This window comes from Aotus nancymaae, unplaced genomic scaffold (genome assembly GCF_030222135.1).
Source record: "Aotus nancymaae isolate 86718 unplaced genomic scaffold, 86718_ANA_hifiasm-v0.15.2.pri h1tg000011l, whole genome shotgun sequence".
In the NCBI taxonomy this organism is placed as follows: Eukaryota; Metazoa; Chordata; class Mammalia; order Primates; family Aotidae; genus Aotus; species Aotus nancymaae.
Window position 1 is genome coordinate 33,501,805 of NW_026988422.1, and position 11,463 is coordinate 33,513,267.

At 36.8% G+C, this 11,463-nt stretch overlaps 1 protein-coding gene across 2 annotated transcripts; it reads right to left on the reverse strand.

The window, feature by feature from the left end:
• Positions 1-4,873: 4,873 nt before the first annotated feature.
• Positions 4,874-9,792, reverse strand: LOC105713540 (olfactory receptor 4F4). Of its 2 annotated transcripts, none has more exons than XM_064374461.1 (2): positions 9,739-9,792; positions 4,874-6,704 (listed from the first exon to the last, which is right to left on the reverse strand). In XM_064374461.1, the coding sequence occupies exons 1-2, from the start codon at positions 9,745-9,747 to the stop codon at positions 5,733-5,735; spliced, it is 981 nt and encodes a 326-aa protein (XP_064230531.1). In that variant the 5' UTR covers positions 9,748-9,792; the 3' UTR covers positions 4,874-5,732. The 2 variants fall into 2 exon arrangements, with proteins under 2 accessions (XP_064230531.1, XP_064230532.1); XM_064374462.1 differs by lacking the exon at positions 9,739-9,792 and adding an exon at positions 9,350-9,419 and having other exon boundaries at positions 5,733-6,709.
• Positions 9,793-11,463: the final 1,671 nt, after the last annotated feature.

The following is an 11,463-nucleotide window of genomic DNA, read 5'->3' on the forward strand; positions in this document are numbered from 1 at the left end:
GTTGTGAAGTCTTTGCCCAAGCCAATGTCTAGAAGGGTTTTTCCAATGTTGTCATCTAGATTTTTATGGTTTCAGGTCTTAGCTTTAAGTCTGCTATCCATCTTGAGTTGGTTTTTGCATAAGGTGAGAGATGAGGATTCAGTTTGTTACTTTCTACATGTGGCTTGCCAATTATCCCAGCACCATTTGTTGAATAAGGTGTCCTTTCCCCACTTTATATTTTTGATTGCTTTGTGAAAGATTAGATGATTGTAAGTATCTGGCTTTATTTCTGGGTTCTCTGTTCTATTCCATTGGTCTATATGACTATTTTTATGCCAGTACCATGCTCTTTTGATGACTGTGGCCTTATAGTATAGTTTGAAGTTGAGTAAAATGATGCCTCTAGATTTGTTCTTTTTGCTTAGGCTTGCTGTGGCTACGCAGGGTCTTTTTGGGTTCCATGTGAATTTTAGGATTTTTTTTCTAGTTCTGTGAAGAAGTAGTGATATTTTGATGGGAATTATATTGAATTAGTATATTGCTTTTGACAGTATGGTCGTTTTCACACTATTGATTCTGTCATCCATGGTTAACAGCAGGGGGCATGGGTGGGACCCATGGGAGACAGACTGGCCTCTTCTCCTTTGTGGTTGACTGCAGCTGGTTTGAGGTGTGGATAAGGCATTTAGGGTCTCTGCTTCTTTGTTAGTCAAAGGGTAGCAGGGGTAGTACTACTGCACAGGAGTGGCAGAGGGGCTTTTGGTTGACCCTGGGGGTTCCATCGCCAGGTGGAGCTGCTATTACTGGGAATGTTCAGCCTGTGGGGTAGGTCATCTATACTGCTGGTGTGAGGTTAGGGCTCTGCTTGTAAGGGATCAGCAGGTTTAGGGCTCACTGGGAGGAGAGACTGGTCTCCTCTCCATATAAAGACTGTGGCATGCTGTAAGTTCAGGTGTAGCCTTGAGGCTTTTTGTTTCTTTTCAAGACGAAGGACAAGAGGAATAGAACTGCTGCTGTGACAGGGGCAGAAAGGCTGCCGGTTGCCTCTGGGAGCCTCTCCCAGGGGGAAAGTCTGGGCCACTGCCAGTGGGTGAGCTCAGCTGTGGGTGGGGCAACTGATCTGCAGTCATGAGCTGGGTGCCGTGCCTGGTGGTATGGGGGTTCCCAGGGGAGGGAGCTGGACTCCTCTCTGTATGGTGGCTGTGGCATGCTGAAGGTGCCACCATAGTGACTCAGGTCTTTGTTCCTTCCCCAGCCCAGTGGTTGTTAACGGTGGTACCACTGCAATTGCAGTGGTGGAGGAGTTGTGAGTTGACTCTGGTATTTCCTCCTTGGAGAAATGCTGGGCTACTTCTGATTGAAGTGGTCAGGTGGGGCAGGGTGGTTATACAGGTGTCCCAGGCCAGGCAGCCCTGCTCAGTGAGGAGAAGTCAGGACTGATAACTGCATGGAGAACAATGCCACCACTTTACCATGAAGTAGGTGAAATGTGCTGGGGGTTCAGACCAATCCCGGGTCCCTGTGGACTCTCCAGATCTTGGAGACAGCAAGGCCAAGGACTGTGAGATTCATTTTGTTGTTAGATGATCTCTTTAATGCTGAGAGTGGAGTGTTGAAGTCTTTCACTGTCAATATCTGAACTGCAGACCCTGACCCAGTGACAGATGAACAAATTCACTCAGACACAGAATACAGTAAAAGAGCAGGCTAGGGGTGTCCATGGCCACTCACAGACCCTCCTGAGAGAGATAGCAGCCATGGCCCTGACCAGCTGGCACTCGGGGTATTTATTCAGCATAGATTTAATAACAGAGGCTCTGATTCAACACACTTATGGATAGTGATTAAAGGCCAGGTGCCAAGGCCTAAACAAACATCATTTGTGGGTGATAAATCTGGTTGCCCTCGCCCTGAGAAAGCCATCTGGCCCATGAAAGATTAATGGTTAGTTTTAGGACCACATGAGTAAGCAAGTAATTCAGATAAACTCCCCCACATTCCCTAGTTATTTGCCCTTCTTTATCAATTAAAGGTAAAAGAGATTAGGCTGCCTTCAGCCAAAACTTCTACTGAAACTGTGCAAACCTCTTGACCTTCCAAGGTTTGCGACCAATTATAATTTTACAATCTTTCCAACCATTTGACTGATATCCCACATTTCCCCTTTTTGTTTTCTGCATCAGATGTTGCTGATTGAAGATTACAGATGTATGCAGCAGTAGTTTTGTCAGGTGAGGAGGTCATTGCTCTTATTCTGGCTTTGCATGCTAGAATTAGTAAATAACATAAGACAATTATGAGTATAATTAGCAACATTCTTTTCTAGTCAAAGAGTGACCTGTAGTGCTACATGGCATCTCAGTTCACTGTCTCCATCAATGAGGAATCCCACTGGAGGTATGTTAATTCCCTTTAGCCAAGCAGTTGCATTGTTAGAAACTGAGAAGAAGGTGTTTGTCTAAGTAACAGGACAGAAAAAAAGGCAGATTTAGAAGAGTAAATGGTGTCTGTGTCTGAAGCAGGATTCGTTTAGCCATCTGCATTGTCTTCTTCAGCATCTCCAAGGTGATGTCTGGGGCCTGTTTTGTCCGTGGAAGCTGCATCATCCGGGATGCAGGTTTTGTAAGGTCTTTCCTAGGCCGGCTTGAGTTTTTTCTTCTTTCCATCCTTTGATGGGGACATAGTCTCCAAGCTGGTGCTGGTGTACTGGAAGTTCTAGGGGTGGTGCTGTGCTAAGAGACCTTTTATAATCTTTGTTAAAGAGGAGGTTAATTTGGTTATTGTTTTTTTTTGTTTTTTGAGATGGGGTCTTGCTCTGTTGCTTTTGCTGGAGTGCAGAGGCATGATCTGAGCTCACTGAGACCTCTGCCTCCCAAGTTCAAGTGATCCTCCTGCCTCAGCCTCTCAAGTAGCTGGAAATGCAAGTGTGCACCACCATGCCCAGCTAATTTTTGTATTTGTGGAGATCCAGCCTCCCAAAGTGCTGGATTACAGGCATGAGCTACTGCACCTGGCCTATTTTCCATTCTTTACTATTAAAAACAATGCTTCATTGAATAGACTTGTACATTAATTATTTTATATTTTTTGTCAATATATCTTTATGATAGAAGTAGGACTGCTAGACCAAAAGTCAGTAACGTGTTAAATTTTTTTAGATATTGACAAAAGGTTGTACCATTTTATATTCTCACCAACAGTGCTTAAGAGTGCTTCTCTCTCTACAGCTTTACCAACAGGTCGTATTATCAAATACTGAGGTCAGATATTTGATATTTTATAGGTGAGAACTGATATTTAAGCATAATTTTACTTTGCATGTATCTTAATCTGAGAGACTTGAACATTTTTTCATATATTTAAAGATTGTTTAACAGATGCTGGTGAGGCTACAGGGAATGGGGAATACTTCTACACTGCTGGTGGGAATATAACTTAGTCCAGCCACTGTTGAGAGCAGCATGGAGATTTCTCGAAGAACTAAGAGTTGAACTACCACTCTATCCAGCAATTCCATTACTGCATATGTACCCAAAGGAAAACAAGAGTTTTGTTTTGTTTTGTTTTACCAAAAAGACACTTGCACTCATATGATCGTCACAGTGCTATTCACAATTGCAAAAACATGGAATCCACCTGGAGGCCCATCAACTTTGGACTGGATAAAAAAAAATATGTGGTACATATCCACCACAAAATAAATGCAGCTAATAAGAAGAAAATCATAACCTTTGCAGAAGCATGAATGCAGCTGGAGGCCATTATGCTAAGTGAATTAACACTGAAACAGAAAACCAAATACTGCATGTTCTCACCTAAAAGGGGGAGCTAAACACCAAGTGCACATGGACATAAAAATGAGAACAATAGACGCCATAGACTACCAGAGGGAGGATGGAGGAAGAGGGGAAAAAGCTGAAAAACTACCTTTTGGGTATTATGCTTGCTACCCGGGAGGTGGAATCATTTGTACTCTAAACCTTAGTATCATGCAATATACCTTTGTCTCAAACCTGCACATGTACCCTCTGAACCTATAAAAAAATTTGAAAAAAGAAAAAAACTCAGACATGGTTACTGTAGGCCAGAAGCTAAGGTGTGATATAGCTGAATGGTTTATCAATTAGGATCAGATGTAAAAGTAACAATCTCTTTGTTTGTTTCTAAGACCAAGACTAATTCAGATAAGCGTTTTGCAAATATTTTATTCAATTTGTTCTAATTATATTTATATTTTCCCTTTCATTACTGTTAAATAGAGATTTAAAAAACTATCAGATGGGAAGTGTCAAATAACCATTAACTTCCTTCTCTCTCTCTCTCTCTCTCTCTATATATATATATATATATATATGAGAGAGATGTTATATATATTACAGTAACATACTTTGTTTTATGTAAGATATATATATTAGATGTTATATATCTTATGATAACATACTTTGTTATATATATTAGATATGTATCTATATATTAGAGAGATGTTATATATATTACAGTAACATACTTTACTGCATAGATTCAAAACTTTTCTGCCTGCCTGTTTCCCAGGGGAGGGGTGCACATGACTTCTGGTCAAATTTCAAGAGAAATTTTGAATATATTGGTTCCTCCCGTGCATTGTACACATTAATGTACTTACTAGTTAAACGAATTATGAATAAGGAGTGAGTAAATTTTACAAATAAAAAATAAAAGTTTTTTCCTACAACTGTAAAAAATAGATTATTCATAGCAGCACTGTTTACAATAGCAAAGACCTGGAACCAACCCAAATTCCCATCTACAATAGACTGGACAAGAAAATATGGCACATATACGCCATGGAATGCTATGCAGCCTTAAAAAATGATGAGTTTGTGTCCTTTGTAGGGACATGGATGAATCTGGAAACCATGCATAATTTGTATTATCACATATTTATAAATGTAGAAATGAAAGCTAAGTAATGTGTACAAAATCATGATTAATAAGAGTCAGTAGAGTTGAACCCAGCTTTTTTTGTTGTTACTTTAAAGCCTGTGTTTTTAAAAGTTAACCATGGAAAAATGACATAGATGGATACTAGTAAGACACTTTGTGCCAACATAATGAGAGACTGGATCCCTCTAAATTCGTTCTGCTGCTTATGAGCAGTTTTCATATACCACAGATGTCAAGTGCCTAAAAAGCACATTTTACATTGGCAAATTTACTCTTCCTTTTACGCCTGATAATGCCTTCATGAATTGGAGTTGTTACAGTAGTGGGAGGTGAAGTATAAACTCTTATAATGGGAGGCATTTTTTTTTCCAAACCTCTCAAAAGTTGACGTATATCTCCTTATCACTAAGCATATTTTTAAAAATTAAGCATGTGGCAGTTCTTTTTTTATGTTTTTCACAAGTGGGCCAAATAAAAATTTTAAAATGTTTATAAGCTAGGCTATTTTCTCTCCTTTATTCTACTAAACTTAGGATCATACAGGAAGGAACAGGTGTATACAAATAGTAATATATTTATGCTTTTCTTTGTTCTAAGAATTAGTAAAAGAATATTTTGAAAGCATAATAACTTTATATCTGTATGCTAAAATACTCAAGTTGTTGAAAGAAAAATTGAGGCAATGTATGTGAAAATTCCTAAGCTATTATTAAATTATTAATATAAGTATTAATAGGGAATAGAAGGCGGTTTTCATGAGCTTTACCAGCTTACCAACTTCACTACATTTTATGTCATCTGAGATGAATCTCACAGTTATATAAGATCTAAGACTTTACACTAGAATGTACATCCCATTTTCTCAGCCGTCTTATTGCAGTCTTCATGTCTTTGTTCCTCAGTGTGTATATAATTGGGTTCAAGAGAGGGGTGATCACAGAATTAAATACAGCAAGGAATTTATCTAATGACTTGATGGGGAATGGCCAGGCATAAATAAAGACACATGGTCCAAAGAACAAAAGAACTACTGTGATGTGAGCAGTCAAAGTGGACAGAGCCTTGGATGACCTATCTGAAGGGCGGCGCTGGATGGTCATTAGGATGATAGTGTATGAGATGATTAGAAGAACAAAAGAACACACAGTGAGCACACCACTGTTAGCAATGACCATAATATCTAGCCTGTAAGTATCTGTACAGGCAAGTTTGATTACCCTAGGAAGGTCACAATAAAAGCTATCGACCTCATTGGGACCACAGAAGGGTAAGTGCACTGCAAAGGCCAACTGGCTCACCGAATGGAGAAAGCCAATTCCCCATGCAACAGCCACAATACTGACACATGTGTTGCCACACATAATTGTGGTATAGTGTAGAGGTTTGCATATTGCTACATATCTGTCAAAGGCCATGGCTATGAGGATCACCAACTCACTCCCACCAAAGAAGTGAAGGAGAAATATCTGAACAAGGCAGCCCTTGAAAGAGATGACTTTGCACTCACTGAAAAAGTCGGTAATCATCTTGGGGGCTGTGACAGAAGACAAAGACAGATCAGTAAGTGAGAGATTGGCTAGCAGGAAGTACATGGGAGAGTGAAGGTGGGAGTCAGATACCACTGTTATGACAATAAGAAGGTTTCCAAACACGATTCCTCCATAGAATACAAAAATCAACACAAATAGGAAAATCTGGAGTTCCTGAGAATCAGAGAGACCCAGAAAAATGAATTCAGTCACCATGGAGTTATTCGTTTCACTTGTTGATTCATTCCAGGAAATAGACTCTTCAGTTACCTTGAAGAAGAGAATGAGAAGGAAGTCAGAATTATATATTCAGACTTAAAGCCTCATTTTGTATCATTCTGCTCACTATTACACTGACTTTCTGTAATTGATTACTTACAGGCTTTCAGAATTCAACAACCAAAGCTCATAATTTTATCTCGCACTACTTCCCTGGCTATGCCTTATAATTCAGTTGTGTCAGTCTTCTCAGTGTCTCCATTAATGTTAGGTTTATTCCTAATATCAAATACTATTATTTATGTTTCTCTCTCTGCCAGATTAAGCCTGTGCCATAACTCTATGTTTATCTCCTTTTTGTTTGAACTATCAAACAGCTTATATTCTGTAGCACACATCTTAGGTTATTTGGTGATATTAAAGTTCTTAAGAGAAAAAAAATAGGCCAAAATGAAATGAAAGATAAAAAATAAAAAGAAAAAATAATACCATAAATATAATACTTAAAAATTAAGAGAGGATAAAAGAACAGGGAATTCAAAAATGAAGTCAGAAAGCATGAGGAAAATGCAGTAAAGTTTAAATGAGAGAAAGCGTAAAGGACTTCCATAGGAGATAAAATTGGTAAGAGGTTTTGGAATGCTTTCTAAAGAATTTCTATTTTATTATAGAGACAAGGAAAAACTATTAAAGAATTTTGATGATTGTTTAATAAATTAACTCTGGACTAAATGTGAATTGGAATGGAGGGAGCTTGGAAATGAAGCCAAATGATTATTTCAAGCCTAACAATAGATAATAATTGCAGGTTGTGGTAGTGTAAGTAGGAAAGGGGTGAATGAAGACCTGTAAAATCCCATCAAGCAACATATTAAGGTGATTAAGATGTGAGCTTGTGTGCTAGGAGGCCTGTGCTCAAATCCTGGGTTATCTACTATGTATCTGAATGATCTTAGACAAGTTATCTAAGTGATTTGAGTCTTTTGACCACATCTGGAAAAGACAGGTGATAATAGCACAACTTTATAGAAGTTCTGTGAGGATTGGATATAACCAGGTATATAAATTTTCTATTAAATAGTAATGGTTAATACATAGTAGCCATCATCAAGGTACTGATAACAAAATACTTTTCAGCAAGATGTGAAAAATGAGAGTATGTTATTCCGGTGTCTTTATTCTAAGTAACTGGGGACATTGTGATGGCTTTAACTCTGATAATAATTAGAACAAGCACTAGTATAACAATATTTTACATAGAGATCCCTTTTAGGAGCAGAAATAAATTCAGAAAAACTAAAGGAAAATGATAACTGTCTAGAGATGAGAAGGTATTTTGGGGGCATCTTTGTAAGTTGTTATCTGCTAGGTGAGAGACTGAACAGTGACTTCTGGACATGAGTCGAGAGAGCCTTTCAATTGTGTAGGGAGGAGAGAAAATAAGTCCTGTTTCAAGAAGTTTTGCAGTGAAGAGAAGTAGCAAATGAAAGGTATCCTAAAGGTGAGGCATATTAACAATTTTGGATTAGGTGTAAGAGTTAATGGGCAAGTAAGATGTAAAGGAGAGAAGTGGAAGTTGATGGCTAACATTCCAGGGGAGACAGGAAGGTATAGAGTTTACACTTGTCAATTTTTTTGGAGGAATACTGTTATTTGTTTTTTACTGTTATTTTAATCACGGTAATTCATTGTTCTTAGAAATTCCACTTTTCTCTTTATTACTCTGAATCCCGTTTCTTAGTCCTACACACTCAAGCAACACATTACTGTTTTTAAAGTCCTGTAAGAATTAGGTGATTCTAAATATTTTTTAAGAATAAAGAGAAGTCTAAGAGTGGAATAAACCATGAACATTCACTTCAGTTCTCTTCGGCTTAGATAAATATACTAATCATTAACAGTACAAAGGATAGGATTTTTATTGTGAGATTAATTTCTGACATGACTGGTTGGAATGTTTCTTTTGAATCAAAGTGTGTAACTTAGAATAGGCCTTAGTTATGCATTGATATAAAATTATTTCATTTCATTGATAGACAAGGACAAACTTGAATTTATATCTCCACATGAAATATGCCAAGGATGGTGGTTGGCCCAAGGGTTCTCATCTGTAGCAAAAGACATTCTATCATGGTTGTTAGTAAGAATTCAGGAATTTGCTGTTCTTTAGCAAAAGAAATTTATTGCTCATGTAAGATATCTCTCTCCTGAATTTATGCTGCTGAGGGCATCCTTCACCACCAGAATTCTTTCAAAAGAATTCTGACTCATTTCTGACTTCAAAAATTATTCAAAAAATTTTAGAAGAAGTGTATTTATCCTGAGTTGAACATTAAGTTTAGGCTCACTGAAGGAGTTCTTCAAAATCTTATACACTCATTGTAGCAACCATGAGGAGCCAGTCACTTTTGAAAGGTAAAATCCTTCATGTCTTAGATTATTCCTGGAATGCAACCATTAGATTTTTATGTTTTTTTTTTTTAAAATACCTATGTTTAAAGAAAAACACCTTGTGTTCCTATAATAAGTCTCACTGAGATGGAAGTAGACATTTGAGTCCTAGCACAAATTTACAGTGTGATCGTGGGAATATCATTTTAAAATCTCTGGGCCTTAGCTTTCATGTTTTTAAAATGAGTTTATTATCAAAAGCTCTAAAAATCCTCACAACTCCAACAGTATGATTTAAGTCTTTATGTGAAAGAAATGCCCCAAAGCAGGTTTCACTGGTACTATAAAAAGGAGGGAAGGGAGTGAGCAAGAAAACACTGGATATGGGAAAGATAGGCAAAAGAACCAATAAATGGAGAGAAAAGGACACATTAACCCAGAAGAGTCAGGAGGAGGACTTGATGATTGTTGCCAGCATAATACTTACAACAAGGGTTATTCTTGCTAACATTGTTTATATTAATTTCTCTAAGTATTTAAGTCAACCCTACAGAATCTTTCATTTTCCCAGAAGGTAAACACAAAATGGAATTACGCAGAATGGATTCCTACTAATAGAACCATCTCATTGTCAATAAAATGTTACAATTTTGTTCATTCTTCTAAGATAGGTTTTATCTTTGTTTCCACCTACCTTCTTCATAACTGCAAGAGACAACAGCAATTTTCAGAGAATAAGGAGTACAGATTTTCTTCTATTTGCACTCCCTTGAAGCATAAAATTTTTAAGAGAATAATATGTATGTGAATTGTCCTTTTTAGTAAACCACTTGGCTGATGAAGAGCCCTTTATGAATGGACCAGATGTGCCTGAAGAGATCTGGGAATAGCTAGTCTGAGCTTTGAGTACTGAGCCTAACTTTTATAGTGTCACAAGCATTCCCTTGGCCATTGGAGGAAACACAGAATTTTCTTGAGTTAGAGAACATTGCCACAATTTTTTGGCCTATTTGGATATTTTTGCTATCTCACTAAGTCTAAAGGTACAGATAGAGGTGATGGGAGGATGGAGGCAGTAAACCACATTGCCATGTGTGTACCTATGCAACAATCCTGCATGATCTTCACATGTACTCCCCAGAACCTAAAGTATAATTTATATGTATATGTGTGTGTGTGTGTGTGTGTGTGTATATATATATCTCTCTCACAGAAAAAAAAGATAAAATTACAAAATTAAAATTCAGGTAGGTTAACAAGACAGTAATAATGCTTAGATTTCATAAAAAGAGGAATGCTTGAACTTTTATGACTAACTTGTGGAGAAAATATAGAAAAATTGCCTTGACCAATAAAAAAATCTCACTTCTTGTAACTTATCACTTTATTTGGCACTTTAATTACCATACAGTAGTTAAAATAGAGCAGAGTGAGTCAACACAATTAACGTTTCTTAAAACGTCATAGAAATACATCCAAGTGATGTCTCAGTTGTATTCCTTGACCACCAGGCTTATCAGGCTTTATCTGAAAGATGTCAATCATTTTCTTTGTCCTAAGCACCTTAAGAGAAGTCACATTAAATGAGCTTTTAAGATCTCAATGAAGTCTCTCCTGTAGAAAATAAGTCTCTTCAAATACTTTTAGGTTGTAGATGCTTTTAAAGAGTGAATTGAGAAATGCTATGAAGAAGATACCAAGGGCAAAAGGATTGTGTTGTTAAAAAAAAAAAGTGTAACATAGACAAATTTTGCATAATGCAGAGTACTAGAGTCTATTTCTAAAATAATATTGTACAGAACATATGGACAATCAAACTTAATGCTTGAGTTGTAACATGCTGTTGACCTTTCCATTTATCTAACTTATATTACAATTAAAAATTGTTTCTTCCTTGATTTTAGCATTTAATCATTTATAGAAACCCATATTTTATCCACTGGATCTACATAATTTCCATAAGAAATATTAATTTGCAGTGATACTTATTATCTGTATGAAGATACTGATAAATAACCCTGTTGTATATATGTGCATGTGCTTATATACAGATATAAAATAACTATATGAAAAATAGAGTCATTGCTAGTAACCATAATTTAGGTATACACATTAGATAGAAATATATAATACTTTATTTTTTATGATTAACAAAAATTGCTGCAACTTTATCTGAAATAAAATTCTTAGATTTAATATATCTTTTCATAGATTTCTCATTTTTTAAGGCAATAATAAAAATGGGCACATTCCATAATGTTCATGATGATCATAAGAGTCTCAATGATCCATGACATTTATCTTGTGTTTTCATCAACCAAATCTGTTACATCATCTCTCTAGAACTTAATATCTGTCGACTCAGTCTTCTCACTGCAACCTTCATATCTTTGTTCCTTAAAGTATAGATGGCAGGATT